The following is a 20,598-nucleotide window of genomic DNA, read 5'->3' on the forward strand; positions in this document are numbered from 1 at the left end:
GTTGGTGGCCACCCACCTATCCCACTTGGATCCCCACAACTGTCTCTTTCAGCTTTTCAGTTTCCTTAATTATAGCACAATTTACTATTTTTAGCATTTTTTCGGGTCCTGAACTTCCGAAGTCGTTTTGAGGCCCTAAACAACATTTGTTTGGGAAATTTGTGAGCAACATGGGTCTATGGACCAATGTTGTTCTTCCCAAAGTTATATTCCTCGGATAGATATTTCTAACGAGATATTGTGCGCATCAAACAGAGATCGTATGCCAAAGTTACGACCCCGAGAAGTTGATGTACCAATTTACCCAAATGGGGCCCATAGTTTAGCGTTTCATATTCTAGGGTTAGATTTTTTATTGTTTAGGGTTTTCCATTGTTTCTCAACAATAAATAGGCCTTCGAGCCTCATTATAACACAGTTCAGAGGCATGTAGTCGCCACATCTCTTCTCAGAGATAAGCTACCATCACCCTAGCTAGTCTATTTCCATTTTTGTTTGTAAGCATATTTTAGTATTTTACATTAATGAAATGAAGTATTATTTCCGTTGCATATCTGTAGTTATGGTTATTTCTGTAATTTGTTGTGTTCCTGTTTAAATTCATATCAGTGACCTAATCATGTTATTCATGCACTGGAAACTAATCATGATATTCATGCACTGTGACCTAATCCATGTTATTCAAATTTAGATCATAATCGAAAATTATCACACTAATTTTAAGTGCACTTTTATCCACAAATGTCCATATCTCATTTTAATATAGGTGCATTGATGTGCATTAATACTTTTGCAAACCATTCTCCACATAATCCCAAAAATCATAAGGATTATCATCATTTTTTTTCACCAATTTAAACAGAGGATATGAACATACATGAAATGAAGTGATTTATTTTTCCTTGGTTATGGATTGAGTGACGGTTAGATTGTGATTTATCCTCCCTTATTACAAAGGATTTGATGAATAGTTGTTAGATTAATATATTTAAAAATTCATGTAGGTTATAAGATTATTTATTTAGTGAATTGGTGTGATTTTAAGTTTCGAATTTTTATTAGTAAATTTTATGTATAGTTTGAAAATTGTGTATAATATTTTAAAATTGTTTTTGTTTGGTTAAGAGTTTGTTTTCTTAAGATGTAAGGAAATAGGTTAATGGTTCAAAATTCATAAGTATTAGGCAAGAGCAAAATCTTACCCTTTTCAGACCACCAATAGTTAATTCCACGTGGCATGGTTTTTTTTAATAATGGTGATGATTCATCCTACATTTGCATATAGAAACCATTGTGATGATTGTCCCCAGTGCTAATTTGAAAACTAAGTTATAATAAGTTTTCCCACTATGTTAAAATAAAACATATAAATTATTTTTGTAATAGTTATTATTATGTTGTGCAAATTTAATTGCTTTTAAGATTTTCTTATTCAATATTTCATTTTTTTATGTTTCATTTTCATTTTTATGTAATATTATGAAGGTATAGAAGTGACTTGTAATTTTCACTTGAAGAAAAACAAAACTTTAAAGAAGAGTTTGGATAACCTCAACATCATTAAACATTAGCTAACTTATATATGTAAATAAAAAACCTTGAGTTCAATTGTTAAAAATATACCATTAAAATGAAGCAAACATTAATGAAAGGTTCAACTTAAAAGATAAAGTAATTTGGAGTAACTCAAAAATAAGTAATGTATAATGACGTGAGCTTAAATGTTAAAGAGTAATAGTTTGAATGTTTGGGAGGTAGGGCTTTGTATGTATAGTGATGTGAACTTAAATGTTAAAGGGTAATAGTTTGAATGGTTAGGAGGTAGGTTTTACATTAGTCCTACCTAAGGAAACAAACAAAAATGAAAGGTTTAGCTTAAAAGATAAAGTAATATGGGGTAACTCAAAAATAAGTAATGTATAATGATGTGAACTTAAATGCCAAAGGGTAATATTTGAATGGTTGGAAGGTACATCTTAAACTATGCCTACCTAGTTTCAAATCCTTGATGAGACATTTGGACCATTGTGATCAAATTAAAAAGAGATGCCCTCAAAGTAGGGCTCCCCTTGAAGGTGTGTCTATTAACACCACAACCTTTGCTAAATTATACATGATTTATATATTTGATTTGGATATGTTATTAATTATAGTAACTAATTGGTTTGATCTGAATCTAACTAAAATCACTTAAACAAATTACCAATTTTCCATAGTTAAAAAAATATAAACTTAAACAACAATTAAACAAAAAAAGAATTTTTTGTTTTAAGTTAGATTCTTTCATTAAACGGTACCCAAATCAACATCATGACTAAACTCCTATTTATTGTGGTTTACCAAAAGGCAAACCAGACCACCAAAAAAATAGGAATGTCTTTTCCCATAGTAGAAAAATATAAACATCACAACTCCTAAGTTTATAAAAAATTATCCTACTAGAGTCTAATCTAAGCATATCTATCTAAAGAGTACTAAAAAACTAGCCTAAGTTATGCAAAATCCAGAAGAAAAAACACAATATTTTCATAAATAACATCTAGTAAGTGTTGAGACTTACTAGAAAACCCATAAAGGAAGAAAACCAACATTTAGATGAGTGGGAGGAGATGGAAACCTCAATAGGAACAAGATTTTCTTGGTTGTTCAAAGGTGTTGGTCCTTTCCCTTGTGAAAGGAAAGCCTGGATGCAATCCATGCTATTTTCCATCTCTCGGTGCTCAAGTTGAATTTTGTCTAGTTGTACCAAGATTTCATCTTTAGGATCATTCCTCTTGAGGAGGACATTTCCCAATAGAGATTTTATATGATAGTAGAGATTTATGATATGAAAATATTCATTTTGATGTCCTCTTGTGTGTCTCATGCTGAGTTCCTAATCAACAACAGTTGCAAATATCTCAGAATTGGAGTGACACTCTTGGTCATTGATGATTTTCTCTTTAGCCTCTCTAATTTCCTCCTACACTTCTGGAGGAGTTTGCATCTGATATAATCTTGATGAAAATTGTGCAATGGCCTAGGCTATTGATCCATATTTGGCACCTTTGCCTCTTTCTCCCCAAGGCAAGAAAGCTTTATATATAAGCATCAGGGAAGGGGGAAAGGGACAAAGTGACAAAGTAGGGAAACAAAAATGAGAGCTTGAATGAGAGAAGATATCAGATAGATCAATATAGTCAATAAAAAGGACACTAACACACATAAAGAATCCATTATAGATAAATTGTAGAGGAGAGAGAATAGGGTTTGACATGAAAGAGCATAGACCCATTGCAAAAGACACCCTCCTTCCTGAGAGTGAGAAGTATAAAGGTACCAAATCTAAAACAAAAGAGAAAATACCAACTCACTGTCAGAGATACTAGAAATATCATTCAAGCCTCCCTTACATAATCATTGAGCCAATACAAGGAAACACCAACTAATTCAAAAGAGAAGAGTTCCCCTATGATGTTCCTTTTTTAGGTTTCCCTTATGGCATGGTCAAGATGGAATTCCAGGGTTGGACGTAGCTAGGTCACAGGAGTAGATTTACTCTGTCAGTGGGCCCAAGGGCTTCTCGAGGGGCTATATGGGGTTTTATGGGGTTTTTATGGGAGTTGATTGAATTCACTTGTCATATTCCATCATTTTCATAACTTGCCTTTTGTTCCATTGCATTCTGACAACTTTCAAAAACGGGGTTGTCATTAAGCCTAACTCAATTAATTATGTTTAAGGTGCCATTCTAGGAGGAATACTTGACAAAACACCTTAGTGTAATAGCTCGTTGGAATCGAAATGAGAAGATATATAGGATGAGATGGTGGGACGTGACATTCAGTGGTTTGAGGAGGGATGGTGGCTGATTTACCATTTTCTTTAATTAAAAATGTATTTTAATTAAAATTAAAGGAGGGAAAACATACTAAGTGATCAAAATAATAATACCTTCATGTTTTAGGTGAATAGTTCCTCCTCACGAGACAAAACTTCCTTCTTGTCAGGCTCACACATTCACTTTATTCTTTTACTCCGCAACACCTAACTAGTTAAATAAGGCTTATAGAGGGATCCATTGGATCTATAAAAAAGGAGGAAGAGACCTTTCGAAGATATGTTAGAGTTGAGTTTCTTTCTTGTGAAGAGGTTTGAATAACTGGGAGTTCCCAACTTCAACAGTAGCCCCAAGATGGAAACCCTTGGGTGATTCAATGAGAGTGGGCAAGTACGCAACTCTCCCCTTGGTGAATTCATTTAGAATTCATGGATTGTGCTCATCAGTTGAACTATTTTGGAGGCCTGATATAGTTTGCAACTGATATTTTTGGGAGGCCACCCTCTCAACAATTTCCATCATTATATGTACTCTTTTTATATTAAAAAAATAAGGTTGATATTTCTTTGTATGTTTATGTTGTTTCTTCTTCAACTGTAGGATATATTTTCTAGTTTTTTCCATTGATTTTATGATTTGATCTGCATAAATTGTTAGTCGATTTGACGATGCAAATTTTTGAAGTAATATCCAACAAATTTATAATTTGGAACATTATAGCCTCCAATGAGAATTATAACCCCCTCATTTGAAAACCACCAACCACCCTTGAAGAGACTTGGTAGGTAGAGTATAGAACTAGGTTGTAGTTGGGAACATAAATATAAGGCACCTTTCTCCACCAAAACACTCTAAAAACATTAATACTTATAATAAATTGTAGCTAAAACAAAATATTGCAAATGTGGTGCTAAACTAAATATTTTAATTTCAATCCAGTAAAAGAGCTTAGATACCTAAGATTGAACCCATCTTGAAGTAGACAAATAGGACACCATCCAATGCTTGTGAGCATGTGAATGAGAAGTTACTACTGATAACACTCCAACCTTCTCCAGAATTAACAAAGTTGAGGGCATGAAAGCGAGGATTGGGAATTTGTAATAGGAGGCAAGAGCGAGGGACGTCAGGCCAGGATGGCCTGGTCCTTCCCCTACAGATAAAAAGGAAGTGACAAAATCATTGAGTGATGTAGCCAATAAACTAGGAAAGTAAATTATACAAAAATAACCTCGAGAGGACATGGAGGGATAGAAATAACCAAAAATAAGAGAAACCATAGACTAATCAAACCACACCTTTTCATCATATCTCATGTATGAACAAAATTGAAAACCTTCCACCCAAACTTACCAAATTTTATTACACTGCAACATGACATAAAATTTAAAATCTATCCAAAGTTTAACATTATCAAATTAAATTTATTATTTTTACATAAAATTTATTTCTATTTATCTCAAATATTATTGCTGAAAATGTCTCCCCTCTTATTGTGTAATGATGGCAAGAATTGACTTTTGTGTACTCTATTATTAATTACTATGTACTATCACTAACTACTATGTATAATAAATAGAAATAATTTGATAAATAACATTATATATTAATTACTATGTATCATAAACACAAATGGTTTGTAATTAAATTCAAAAATTTCATTTAATTACTATGTACTATCACTAACTACTATGTATAATAAATAGAAATAATTTGATAAATAACATTATATATTAATTACTATGTATCATAAACACAAATGGTTTGTAATTAAATTCAAAAATTCCATTTTCTCATTGGTGTAAATTATTGAATAGACAATTTTTATGGCTTTTATTTTTTAATTTACAAAAAAAAAAAATTGAAAATATAAATTTGAAAAAAATATGTAAAAATAACTTGTGTACAATTTGTACAACTCTCATAATATCAATATATACTCTAATGACATGACATGTGTACTATAATATGAACATTGTTAGATCTAAGACTTTTGTGATCTATAATGTAGATATAAGTCTTTTGGATTAATCGCATCATTAGGATTTGGTCGACTTTTGGAACCAAAAACGTCGACCAAATCCTAACAATGCGATTAATCCGAAAGACTTATATCTACAATATGAGCATTATATAAAAAAAATGTCATCATTCAATATTAAATAAATAATTATTAACTTGTTATCATTCTCTTCAATGTCAACTAACTAATGTGGTTCATCCTAAGGATGAACCACATTAGTTAGTTCGAAACACCGACCGAATCCTAACGATGTGATTAATCCAAAAAAATTATATCTACAATATGAGCATTATATAAAAAAATTTGCCATCATTCAATATTAAATAAATAATTATCAACTTGTTATCATTCTCTTCAATGTCAATTGTATATATAAACTTTATCTACTAAAAAAATTTAATCATATTAAAAAATTAATAAAAAAGGTTAAGCAAATATTCATATAACTCATTTTACAATTTTATTATTGTTTGGAGTACATACAACACATCATAATATTAAAATATTTTATTAAACTAAACTACTGGGAGTGCTACCTATATTACCTTATTAATTATTTTATATACAAATTTATTATAACTAACACATTATTAAGAAACTCCTATAACACATTATTAAGAAACTCCCATATTACCATATCAGGGAATATCATATATGATAGAAACTAGTATCCATACCTCTTTCATTTTGTTGCGTAAGGTAACATCAAGATACCACCCACCTCCTCTCACACCTTTGTCCACCATCGGCCACCCATCTAAAAGATTTAAGAAAAAAAACATTAAAAACATAATGTAGAAACCTTTCTTTTTAATCAAATAATTTTTGAAATTCAACTCAATATTAAAACATAAAACATAATGATAGTGATCTCCTTTTAAAACGAGGATTACTTATACCAATGCATGTCCGTCAAAATTTTGAAACTTTATTTTTGTATTAGGATCTTTGTCTTACCAAAGGGTTGGTTATATATATAAAAATAAAAATAAAAGTAATGATTAAGATTGATGTATAAAAAAATTATTAATAAAAAAATTAATTTTATCAATCATTTTTTTTATTAAAAAAAATAAAAAATTATTCATAATTTATTCGTGTGGTGGATGTTTATTAGTTTCTTTTTATAACCAAAGTTTCCTTATATCTCAAAAATATTATTTGGAGGGTAAGTAAATATCAAAGATATATATATTCATTAGTTTCTTTTTATAACAAAATTCTTTTTTATATCTCAAAAATATTATTTAGAGAGTATGTTATTAGTTTTTTTTTATAACAAAATTTTTCTTTATATTTCAAAAATATTATTTAGAGGTATATATAGAAAGGAGAAAAGGAAAAAATAATTTATTTAATGTCTACAAGGTTAAAGATAGTCTGTGGGACAGATTGCTTCTTCATCTGATTGATGTATTTGGCCCTTTTTATGTGAAGCTTCAAAATAAATGCTCAAGCTTCTGGACAAACCCCTCGCTAAATAGATTATCCGAAGAGCTAGCTGCCAACATATCTGTATAACTTCCCTTGCTATCTTTAAAGGCCTCACATTCTAAAATGAAATGATTTTCTGTTTCCACTTTTCCAGAAGAACAAAAAATGCGTACTCTTTCCTCCCACACTTCCTTTGGGATTAAACACTTCAATATAATAATAATTAAATTTGAAAAAATAGTTTTAATTTTTAATTTGAATATATTTACATTTATTTAAATTTTTTATTTAGAAAATTTGAAAAATTATTAAAATAATTTTATAAAATAATTATATTTTAATTTAAAATATATTAGATAAATAAAAAATATATTATTATTTTAATTACAATTAATAACAAATATATTTTATAATTTAAAATGTAGTTTTCCATGTAAAATTGTGAATGCTTGAGTTTTAAATAATAGAAAATTACCTTTTTATTATTAATTTAAATATAAAAAAAATTAAATATAGAGAAGTTTTTTTGGTAGGTAAGCATTTACGAGGGATTTGAACTAGTGACCTATGGCACGAAATGTCTTAACAATGCACCCATTCAACATCAATACAAAGCCCACATAAACTTAAATATAGAAAATCCAATTTATAAATTTTATATATATTAAGAAATTATTTTATTTTATTTTTTAGAAATGTATAAAATTTATTTTCTTTAAAAAATTCAAAACATTAAAAATTATAATATATTTTTTTTAACATCATATCAAAATTATATAATCATATAAAAAGGGATTTGTTCCGTATATCTAAAAAAATACTCATATAAAAAGGGATGTGTTTCATATATCTACATAATTTAGATGGATTATTTCTGGAATTCATATGTCAATTATATCTTAAAACATTTTCAAGTATGATAATTAATGATTTATGAAATTCCAATTACATTTAGGAGGTTAGTTGTGTATTTTATTAAAATGAAAAAATTTCACAACTAACTTTATTAAATGGAAATAACTTTATCAAAATATTAAAGAGTATAAAAGAGAGTTTTTTTTAAGAGTCTTTATGCACACACTTATCTAATATGGTTCTATGGATAAATATTTTTGCTAAATAAATTATAATGTTTATGATTTTGACTTTCTTTTAATCTATGCAAACATAAATTATTGATCAACATCATTGAGATTATTATTCTTATTGAGATTATTCACTCAATCTCTCAAACAATGCAAACATACCTCCACGATGATGTCAAAGCATTATATTTAGCATGTATATATAAAGGTAACAACTGTTATATTGCCTTCTGTTACAAATAATATCTAGAGCTAAAAAATGGTGTTCAATAAGTGGTATGTCTCATGGATCGTGGGCTTGGGATGTGGATAAGAAAATAAAGTTATAAGGATATTGTTAACCAAGGCCACCAAAATTTAGATGACCAAACCTGAAATGCCATAACCAAAAATCATCCAAGTAAGTCGCTTTTTGAGAAAATGAGTCATCATGTCTATCATACTTCATGGCAAGAGAACACATCTTATTCTTTGTCATCTTTACAACAATCAACATTTTACAAGGATGTTTATCATATATGAAACGATAATCTCCTTTAAAAATTACATTATACCTTTTTTTACTAAATTGGCCATACTAAGAAGATTATGTTTCAAATCTAGAGCATAGTACACATCTAGTATGTACCTTTTCTGACCCTGTTTGGTGAGGATGTTAACCATTCCTTTTCCCATAACTTTTAGAATATTATCTAACCCGAAATTGACTTTAGTTTTTACTGAATAATCTATCTATGCAGATATACTTATATTTTATGTCATATGATTTCTATATCCATTGTCTGTAAGCCAAATATCGTTATATGACTCTTCAACAACATTACACATAATATATAAATATTCTTCACACTTCTCATAAGAATAGTTTGCATCTTTTCTACTAAGATCAACCTTCTTCTTTTTACATTCATGTGCAAAATTGCCTAACTTATTACAATAAAAGCACTTGATTTTGATTTGTCATACCTTTTATTTGATTGCAAACTTTTGTTGTTCCCCCCTTGAACTATGACGATTTTGATATAATCTCCTTTCTTGTTTTGAGCCATCTCTATGATTGTTGTTTATGTTTCTTTTGCATCTATCTCTTGATGTTAACCCTCCTCTACCTCTTGAGATAAAAACTTGTGACTTCAATGCATTTTTCAAAGCCTTCATCATTCCTATTTATTCGAGATTCATGGGATAGCAAGGATCCCAACAATTCATCCACTCATAGATGTGACAAGTCTTTAGTTTCTTTAATGGTTATAACCACTGCATCAAACTTCTTATGCGAGGTTGTAAGAATCTTCTCAAACACTTATTGATCTGAAAGCTCTTCATCATTCACCTCTATCTGATTGACAATGTTTATGGCTTGGGTCATGTATTGATCTACAAACTCTGACTCTTCCATCTTCAAATTCTTAAAATTCATCCTCAATGTATGCAACTTTATTGTCTTCACCTTCCTAATTCCTTGATAATTAATCTCTAAGATGTCACCCTTTATCTTGGAGAACTTTGTTGCTGAGGTCTTGGGAAATATAGTCTTATCCATGCCATTTTTTATGGAAAAAAGTGCATTTGCATCATTCTTTCCATAGTCTTTGAGTTGATCCTTTTGTGCATTCTTCAAATATTGTTTTGTTGTTTCATTAATTGGATATGTATATCCATGACTACGATATTCTAGACATCTTGGGAATGTACCAAGGTCTACATCTTAATGGCCTAGACTTCATAGTTTTTCCCTATTAAAACTAGAATCGTAGCTAGGAAAGGCTCTAGCTTAAAGCCATATATGTTCCTTTTCTAAGAAAGCTTTTCTTAAATGAAATAAACCATTTTTTCAATAAAAACCTTTATGGGAAATAAACCTTTCGTTGATAAAGATAAAATGAGATCAAGACCCCTATTTTATCTCTTTATAACTCTTTAACTTCTTATTTTTACTTTCCCCCCTTTTCTTTTATCAACTTTTTTATTTTATTTTTGTACACAAACACCTTTAAAAAATATCTTCAAAAAAATTCCATCCAATGCAATGAGGAAATATCTAATTTTTAATAAACCACTCATAAGTGAAAATGAAAAAGGTTTTGACCCTAAGAAAAAAGTTTCTCTCCCAACAAAAACCTTCCAAACAAACTACATTTCATGCGAACATGGACAACATAATGGTGAAATTCATAACTTGAATATCTTTTAAACCAAACAAATTTTGAACCTTACCTTTAAAGGGTTTTGGATATATACCAAAGAATGGAAAAAACCAAATCTATAGCTTGACTACACTCCAATCGATTGGGCAACTGTGGTAGCAAGGGCTTGTGGTCAACAATGCTTCCCTCAACAAGGACAACAATATCTAATTTTTAATAAACCACTCATAAGTGAAAATGAAAAAGGCTTTGACTTTCAGAAAAAGCTTCTCTTCGAACAAAAATCTTCCAAACGAAATGCATTTCATGTGAACATGGACATCATAATGGTGAAATTCATAACTTGAATATCTTTTCAACCAAACAAGTTTTGAACCTTACCTTTAAATGGTTTTGAATATATACCAAATAATGGAAAAAACCCAAATATGTGGATTGACTACACTCCACTTGATCAGGCAACTGCGGTAGCAAGGGCTTATGGCCAACAATGCTTCCCTCAATCAGGACGGCTCGCTTTTGTTGTAGGGCAAATACCACTAGCTTTGATACTGCTTTAATGGACAAAGGAGGAAACTTAAACACACAAAATAACACACAAGAATACCACACATTAAATCACAATAAAACATAATGGAGATGTGACTCTCTAACTTGAATGCATTGAATTGCTTCATGATACATGATTAAATAGACTCAAAAAATTTAGAGAATCCTTTACAAAGATCATGGAAAATCTTCTAGAAAAATCATTAGAATACTAATACTATTCCTAAATTTATATTCTATTAGAAACCAAAAGTAATTATGTTTAATATAATTATGGAAAAATGCCATTTAAATTTAAAAATAATTATGTTTAATATAATCGTAGAAAAACACAATTTAATTTTAAAAGTAATTATAATAGTAATTATGTTTAATATAATTATGGAAAAATCCCATTTAAATTTAAAAATAATTATGTTTAATATAATAGTAGAAAAACACAATTTAATTTTAAAAGTAATTATGTTTAATATAATCGTAGAAAACCACAATTTAAGTTTAATATTTAATTAAGCCGAAAGCGTTTTTTTTGAGGTTTTATAAAGTAAAATTATAGAGATTCATAGACCAACACTATAAAAATCTTCCATTTAACGTTTTTAAAAATCAACTCTCCGTTTAACGAAATCACCCTCCTCATTCGTTTAACATCATCTGCGTACTTTGCCCCATAATGTGCAAACTAATAATGAACCTCTTGGGATTATGATTTAGCTAATACTATCTCATCGTTATTTAATTTAGTTATATCTTTTATAATATATATATTTAAAAGCCAGGATGCATTGACATCCTTGTTTATGATCATATAGATTTCAAAATTAAATAATCTTTGACACCAGAGAAATTCAACTAAAAAGCAACCTACACCACGCCTTTGTGACGTCATCAATACATATATGGACCACTTCATTTTAGACCAATTGTCCACTTAGATTTCTTACGTTGGTATGAGTTAATTCAAATTTTGAACGGTTAAACTCCCACGCCTATTGGGGGAGGGATGGTTGTGTAATCGTACTTTTTGGCTTTTTGTGACAGCAAATTGGGGGGCCGAGTCGAAGATATTTTCAGAGTTGAAAGCATGTAGGGCCAACCAGGGACCATTTTTCCATATTTTGGGAATAGATAATCATTGTTGGCCATACCAGTAGATTCTAGATGATGTACAGTCCTCAATGTCAAATATCCAATATGAGACTTGAGAAATTGATATGAGATTATATCATGTTTAGTAAGTAGGATAAAAGATTTATTGAGATTACAAGTTTAGTGAGTATGATAAGTGGTTGAATTTAATTGGTATTGTAGATTTTTAAATAGAAGCAAAATCAATTGTTTGATTTAGCTTTTTTCACTTTCTTGATATTCTCAAAATCTGCAATCTAAATGAAGATGTGTTATAACCAAGGACAACCAGGTACTATTTTTCTATATTTTTGGAACAAAGGATCATTGTTGGCAATAATAGTAAAGAATTGGGAAAGAATATCCACCCATCATTGGTTGAAATCAGAGCAGATTCTAAATGATGCACAGCCCACAAAGTCAGATACCCAACATCAGACTTTAGAGATTGATATGAGATTATATCAGGTTAAGTAAGCATGACAAGAGATTCATTGAGATTACAGGGTTAGTAAGCATGATAAGTTGTTGAACTTAATTAGGATTGTAGGTTTTTATAAAATTGTAGATTTTGAAATAGAAGCAAAGTCAATTGTTTAACTTGAATTTCTTCACTTCCCTAATATTCCCAAAATCTGCAATTTATTGTTGGCCATACCACCAACAATTGGGAAAGAATATCCAACATCACTAGTCGAAATCAGAGCAGATTCTAGATGATGTACAACCCTCAAAGTCATCTAACATCAGACTTTAGAGATTGATATGAGATTATATCAGGTTTAATAAAGCATGACCAGAGTTTCATTGAGATTACAGGTTTAGTAAGCATGGTAAGTTGTTGAACTTAATTGGGATTGTAGGTTTTTATAAAATTATAGATTTTCAAATAGAAGGTAAATCAATTGTTTGACTTAGCTTTTTTCACTTTACCTAATCTTCCCAAAATCTGCAATTTAAATGAAGATGCCCTATAATCTATTATTTGACCTCGCTTTAGTCACTTCCTTAATATTCTCAAAATCTGCAATCTAAATAAAGATGCCCCATAACTTATTGTTTGACCTGACTTTCACTTCTCTTAATATTCCCAAGATCTTATAAACTATTATTTGATCGTCATTTCTCTTAATATTCTCAAAATCTACAATCTAAATAAAAAATACCTCATCTTTATAGAAGTATAACTTGGATACGAATATCTCTGCCAGGGCTGCTGTGAGACCACAAGTGATATTTTTAGCACACGTCTGCTGATATTGAAAGGTATTGGAAGACAGCAATATGACACTTCTTGGTCGAATAATCGTACTGATGTTTTGTGACTGTCACAGCGTCATCCATCGATTTTGGATTTGAAGCGACTGGATCAAAAGTTGAAACATCGAATATCACAAAAAGGAAAGTGCCCCGTTTTCGTCGTCAGTTGATTCTTTTTTTTAGAATGCGTGCTTCCAGGGATCAATAAATATCAACTGGGTCTCAGTATTAGAAAGTTATGGAGTTATTAGCAGATCCAATGAAATTTTGTGACCAGCAGCCCGCCATAGTTTTTCTTCAAGGGATGATGATGGCGGGTATGTGCAGGAAGGCTCACGTTGTGGTGGTTCCTTTCCCTACACAGGGCCATATTAACCCCATGATGGACTTGGCCAAGAAGCTGGCAGAGCATGGATTCTTCGTCACCTTCGTCAACACAGAGCACAACCACCGCCGCATACTGCAGGCCATGACGAAGGCGAAGTCTCAGGGAATTCAAGAAAATGAGACCAGCGTCCGGTTGGTGTCCATTCCCGATGGGCTGGCGCCAGAGGAGAGTCGGACTGAAATTCCCAAGTTGATGAGAGCAATGGAGTCGGCCATTAAGGACCTTATTCGAGTGATAAACGAGAAAGAAGAGCACAAGGTCACTGGTTTGATAATAGATGTGACCCTCTGCTTCATGCTCGATGCTCTCGGTCTCTGCGATGATGTCACGGTCGCTGCTCTATGGCCCGCACTCATTGCTACGTATGGTATATGCTACAGCACTTCAACTCTCGTCTCCTCGGGGATCCTTCCTTCCAATGGTAAGCCAACAATTCGTTAGCAGTCTGGCAGATCGAATGAGGTAATTTATGGCATATTTATCTTGGTTGCAGGTATCGAGGATATCTTCGAATCCTAGGGAAAGTAGCCAAGTCAAACAATGGTCTTGCTGTACCTTGGATTTGATAGAGTTTCCATTTTATTTCAAGATATTCTAAAAATCTTATCGATAACAGTAAGGCTAGACAATTGATCTAGCTGTCCTTTGGATTCCTAGATATTCCAGGTATCTGCAACTAAGATATGTTCAGCCGTACTTCATGAATGTAGTCTAAATTTCAGATGTTTTTGCTGGTTTTTTGGCAACTATTTGGCTGAAATCTTGCTGGTAATTTTAGAATCTTAATAGTAATGTAATATGCAGAAATTTAAGTGCCCCAAAGATTTTTCACAACACCCAATCTATTTATACACTTAAAAATGCATTTTAATCAACTTAAGTTCATGATCTTACCAAAAATTGTATTTCTATGGCAAAAAAGTCAAAAACTTCTAATAGCTAGGCTGCTTATTGCCATTTTCCAGTGGAATTAATTTTGGCTGAAATTTGATAGCAAATTTTTGAATTCTTAAATTTCAAAGATGTAACTTGTCCAAAATCTGCAAAATCACCCAACAAAAAAAATTCAGATTGCTAAATCTATTTATATACTAAAAAAATGCATTTTAAACAACTTCAAAATCCTAAAATAAAAATCCAACTACTCTGTACTTCATTACATTAATCGTTGTTTGTTTGTTGCAGGAATTCCAAAGGAACAAAAAATTGTCAAATATCTGCCATTCCTGCCACCGATCAATTCTGATTACCTTCCATGGTTATTTGGAGCAGAAGCTGATCGAGAATATCTGTTTCAGGTGGGGCTCCGTAACATGGAGAGAATCAAGAAGATAAAATGGGTTCTTTTCAACTCATTTTATGAATTAGAAGCTCCCATCATCGACGCTTTTCCCATAGAAGCCGGACTCTGTCCCATTGGGCCTTTGATTCCTCCTGGCTTCCTCAGTACACATGATTCAGATTTCAATAAAACAGAATTAATGAGGCCGGCTAGCTTCTGGGCCGAGGAACTGGAATGTTTGGATTGGCTAGACAAGCAATCTGCCCAGTCTGTCATCTATGTCTCCTTTGGCAGCCAGGCCGTGATGAATGAGAGGCAACTCGAGGAGCTTGCTCTGGGTCTGGAGGCGACACAGAGGCCTTTTCTGTGGGTTCTTCGCTGCGATGTACTGAATAGCACGGGCTGCCCCGTTCTCCCCTCGGGATACATTGAACGCATTGGAGTTCGTGGGTGCATTGTATCTTGGGCTCCGCAACTCTCTGTGCTGTCACATCCTTCAATACTCTGCTTTATTACACACTGCGGATGGAATTCCACCATGGAAAGCATCGCCATGGGCATTCCAATGATCTGCTGGCCCTGCACTGGTGACCAGTTTATAAACAAAATCTACATTGTGGAAATTTGGAAAGTGGGCTTATCCTTCACTGCCAACCGAGCTGAGATGGTGGAAGCCATAGAAATTGTGAAGGCCGTAGAAAGATTTGTGTCGATAGACGAGGGACTGGAGATGAGAAAACGGGCAGTGAGACTGGGGGCGCAGGCCAGGGGCGCAGTCAAGGAAGTAGGGTCGTCCTTCATCAATTTCTGTGCGCTCTGCAATGCCTTTTCTCGCAGACGGGTGTATTCTGGTGCAGTCCCATTCAACGTTAAATAAATGGGCCGTGATCCTAGGCCTAAAGTGCCTCCCGAGTCCCACTCCCCACATCAGAGGTTTCCTGACTTTTCTTCTCTTAGAATGTTTGGAGGTCTCTTTATAATTTTACTTGTTTGCGTGAATAAGTGTCTTTGGCCAGACATTGCGGAATCTACCAAGTATTTTTATGGTGAGCTGTGAGTTGGGCATCTTAATCTTACATAAAAACCAGTAGCTAAAATTTGACAAAATTATAAAATAGTGGTTTTTTAACGTAACGTTGGAGATCAGTGAGATCAAAAACTCTTAGTGATGGTGAAGTGTTAGATTCATTGGTTTTTTTTTGGAGCTTTAAGTTTTTAAGGAGAATTGACCAAGTGATTTCTTATAGCAAGGTGTTTAGGCTACCCATTCTCAATCAATTGAACTAACCCTCAAGAGTAACTATAAATCAATAAAGTGGATAAATATTTTCAAATATTTAAATATAAAGCAAAAAAATGAAATATTAAAATATATAATTTTATTTATAAAAAATTGATATAATTATATTAAAGGTTTTTTTTTAGGGTTTAAAGTTTATGTTAAAGTGATTTGTCTACCCCAAAGGCATAATACTCTACCCCCAAAGGCATACATACTTTGCTCCATACTCTACCCCAAAAGCATAGCTTATGCTACCCCTCGAGAGTAACTATAAATGAATGACGTGGATAAATATTTCAAATATTTGAATATAAAGCAAGAAAATGAAATATTAAAGTATATAATTTTATTTGTAAAAAATTGATATAATTATATTAAAGGTTTTTAGGGTTTAAAGTTTATATTAAAGTGGTTTGTCTACCCCAAAAGCATACATACTTTGCTCCATACTCTACCCCAAATGCATAGCTTATGCTATCCATTCTCGACCAATTGAGTTAACCCTAGAAACTAACTATAAATCAATGACGTGGACAAATATTTTCAATTATTTGAATATAAAGCAAGAAAATGAAATTTTAAAATATATAATTTTATTTGTAAAAAGTTGATATAATTATATTAAACCACGAAGGCATACATACTTGTGACCTCTTAGGGGAAACACATCCTCTTAACCATTAGGCCCACTCAACTTGTTAATAATTTGATTTAATTCTAAAATATATATTTACGTTAATATAAAAACAATGAATTTTTAAAAATAAAATTGTACAATTATAAAGAATAATTAGTACTTGTTTGTTACTTTTAGTAAAGTCTGATAATTAAAATTTGATATATTTTTTAAATTGAAGTTACTGAAATTCCTATCTAGTAAAAATATAATTTGTAAGGAATATGTTATCTTTTCAATCAATATTGATGTCATGATTTAATGTGGCAAAAATGCACTTAATTATTAGTTTTTATTTACATTTTTTAGTGAAATTAAGACGCACGCAACTAATTTATTACTCTATAAAATTTTAAAACAAATTAGGCTGAAGTATAATATATTCCACTTTTAACATCATAATTACATTTTATATATCTTTGTGTTTCAAACATTTAAAATATATATATTATTTACATAAAGTAGCATAACTATAAGCTGAACTTAATTTGATTGCAAATTTCAAGAATATTTAGTATCTAAGAGATAGGAGTGAAGTCAATTGTTTAATCTCATTCATGTGTCTCAAATTTTAGAATATCCTTGGAATTTGCAATTGAGATAAGGATGGTCACAACTATATTATTAAAAGTAGTTGATATACACTAATTGATGTTATTTTTCACCTTGAAAAAATTAATGACATCCATAGATGTATATCAACCATTTTTAATATTGTGGTTCTGCTAGTTGACCAAGGTTGATAGTAGTTGCTTATAGCGAAGTTATGGTTGACGAGAGTTTATTTTGTTGAAAATATGGTTGACAATAGGTGACCATGGGTGAATATGGTTGAAAAGTGGTGTTTGTGTTTAACTATAGTTGAATATTATTGCCCATGTTGACTTTAGTTTTCCATGGTTGAGTTGATTGTGTTCGATTATAGTAATCTATAGTTGACTATGTCCATTGTTCATAATGATTCACCAAGGTTGGGTATAGGTGACCATGTTGACCCTGTTGACCATATCTAGAATGGATGTGCATGGTTGAATATGGTTGATCGTGGTTGACTATCATTGACTATAGAGAACTCTGGTTTAATATGCTCAATTATGATTAACTTGGTGTAACACCATTATCTGACTAGCCACAATGCTCATCACACTAACCTCAAATACACATTTTTGTTTATTTTTTATTTGTCAATAGGGATTCGTCTTAAATAATAATGAGGAGGAAAATGAATAACATCCATTGTTGCATACGATTAATCGAATTTACAATTTTTTTCATATTCATTGTTCAGTTAACAAATGCAGTTCACTATTCATATGAACATCAATACAAAAGAAAAGAATATATTAATGCAATTGAATGAATATGCCATTCATCAAGCAGTCCTGCACCCAAGTGTTGTAGAGAGATTTGTAGTTGATGTGTTGATCTAGTCCAATGCCAATTGAAGGAGATCCATTCTTTCTCCCTCGTATGCTCGCCCGATATTGTTGACTTATCAGTTGACCTCTCAAACTTATTCTTCAATGCTTTCCTTCCTCGCAAACCCCCAAGTTGTAATGGTGTTATAGGAATGATGAATAAACTAGAAGTGTGGAGATGAGATTTCTAACCTAAGAGGTTCCCACTTAAAGTAAAGAACTCCACACACACCAAACTCCCAACAAGGCTCAATTAGTCAAACAGAAAATGGTTCAACATTATAAAATTCATCTAACATGAAGGTGCATATGATAATTCTTTCTTATCTTGGTCTTCTTTTATAAGAGACTTCCCTAGCCTTTTGGATTTTATCCCAAAATTATTGAATTCTATTTTCTTCTTGTTGTTTTTAACTACCCTTAGTTTATTATTTTATTTTATCAATTCTTATTTCATTATTTCTTTTAAACATTATTATTTTGTTAATATTCTTCTAAATTCCCTATATTATTATTTCTTTAACTGCCCAAATTTTATTATTTCTTTTAACTTTATTTATTTATAATCTTCTAACCCTCTCATTTTTTATTACTTTCTTCTAACTTATTTTATTTTATTAATTTCTTTTAACTTACTTTACTTATTATTTTCCTCTAACTTCCCTTGTTTATTATTTCTTTTAAATTCCCTTATTTATTATTATTCTTCTAACCTTTCTATTTTTTTATTTTTCTATGACATAGTCTAGCTAATAGATGAAATAGTTTTTTGGGCTAGAATCCAACAATAAAATTTTCAGTAAGATTGTGATTTATTATTGTTTAAAATGCACTTTTGAATGCATAAATGGATTCAATACCCACAACTTTGTGAATTAAATTATTTAAAATTATGATTCTTAAAAATCCCTACCATGTTTTGGACAAAGTTCACCAAGTAAAAGTGCCCAAAAAAAGTCTTTTTTTGATATTTTCTTCTACCTTCTTTTATTTTATTAATTTTTTTTTTAACTTCCTTTATATATTATTTTTCTCTAAATTCCCTTATTTATTATTTTCATATAACTTAATTTATTTTATTATTTTCTTTCAATCCTCTTATTTTATTATTTTCTTCTCTTAATTGTCACTTGATCCCAATTCTATGCTTTTCCACATGGAGGTTTATCTTGAATATCATTTTCCTTAATTTATGAATTGACTCTTTTTATCTCATTCTCACTTCCACCTTAAGGGTTATTATAACTCAACATTATTATTATTATTATTATTATTATTTCCAATTTAGAATATCTCCCGACATATTTTAGGATAACTAGAATACTTTATCAAGATATAATTTTTTGATTTGATCTTTCTAAGGTTTGGTTTAAGTCCAACCCCAATAATCCCCTTTTCCAAGTTTTTCTAATTTTTAAATAAAATTTTATGTAAATTCACTTTCAATGTACTCTTTAATTTAGGTACTTGGGCCCATTATCTTGACATTAAATTTACCTTTCTATTTTTCAATACCAAGGGTGCAAATTCGGTTGGGTGTCACCACACTTGCCATTCAAGTATCCTTTTTCTTCTTGAAACTAAGGGTGCCAAGTTGATTGTGCCCTTCAAGAACTCTTCCACGCAATTCCAAGGATGCCACAACACTTGCTCTTCAAGTATCCTTCTATTCCTCAATACCAAGGGTGCCAAGTTGATTATTCCCTTTAAAAACTCTTCACGTAGTTCCAAGGGTGCAACGGTACTTGCCCTTCAAGTATCCTTTTGTTTCCTAATACCAAGGGTGTCAAATGGATTGTGCCTTTCAAGAACTCTTATCGCAATTCCAAAGGTGCCAAAATGCTTTCCCTTCAAGTATCTATGATTAATTAAATGGACCATAGGTATGAAAATGGAGACAACCATTAAGTCCTAGGCTACCCCTTGTTGTCAGATTAATTATGATTGAGGATCAAGGTGCCCACCTTGATGTGCTCCCCTTAGTGAAACCTCGTGAGTGACCGAATCTACTCTCAACCCTCATAATATCATGCAACTTCAAGGTGAAGGTTCTCATCCTTCTAAGCCAAGCCACAGTTGGAGTGCTAATAGATACAACCCCATCAA

The 20,598-nt window shown here is 31.3% G+C and overlaps 1 protein-coding gene across 1 annotated transcript; it reads left to right on the plus strand.

Annotated features, from left to right (window-relative positions):
* The first annotated feature begins 13,623 nt into the window (after window positions 1-13,623).
* Window positions 13,624-16,173, plus strand: LOC149152638 (UDP-glycosyltransferase 83A1-like). Its single transcript, XM_089440589.1, has 2 exons — window positions 13,624-14,255; window positions 15,020-16,173. Exons 1-2 carry the CDS (start codon window positions 13,685-13,687, stop codon window positions 15,991-15,993), a joined length of 1,545 nt encoding a protein of 514 aa, XP_089296715.1. The 5' UTR covers window positions 13,624-13,684; the 3' UTR covers window positions 15,994-16,173.
* Window positions 16,174-20,598: the final 4,425 nt, after the last annotated feature.

The sequence above is a fragment of the Pinus tabuliformis genome, chromosome 9, assembly GCF_031772625.1.
Source record: "Pinus tabuliformis cultivar Carrire ecotype Pingquan chromosome 9, CPIR1, whole genome shotgun sequence".
Lineage (NCBI taxonomy): Eukaryota > Viridiplantae > Streptophyta > Pinopsida > Pinales > Pinaceae > Pinus > Pinus tabuliformis.

Excerpts from the sequence above, each read along its gene's own strand:
- LOC149152638 (XM_089440589.1), top strand. The coding sequence starts at position 13,685 with ATGGAGTTATTAGCAGATCCAATGAAATTTTGTGACCAGCAGCCCGCC. Across the intron at positions 14,256-15,019 it reads GGGGATCCTTCCTTCCAATG|GAATTCCAAAGGAACAAAAA; the intron begins GTAAGCCAACAA and ends TGTTTGTTGCAG.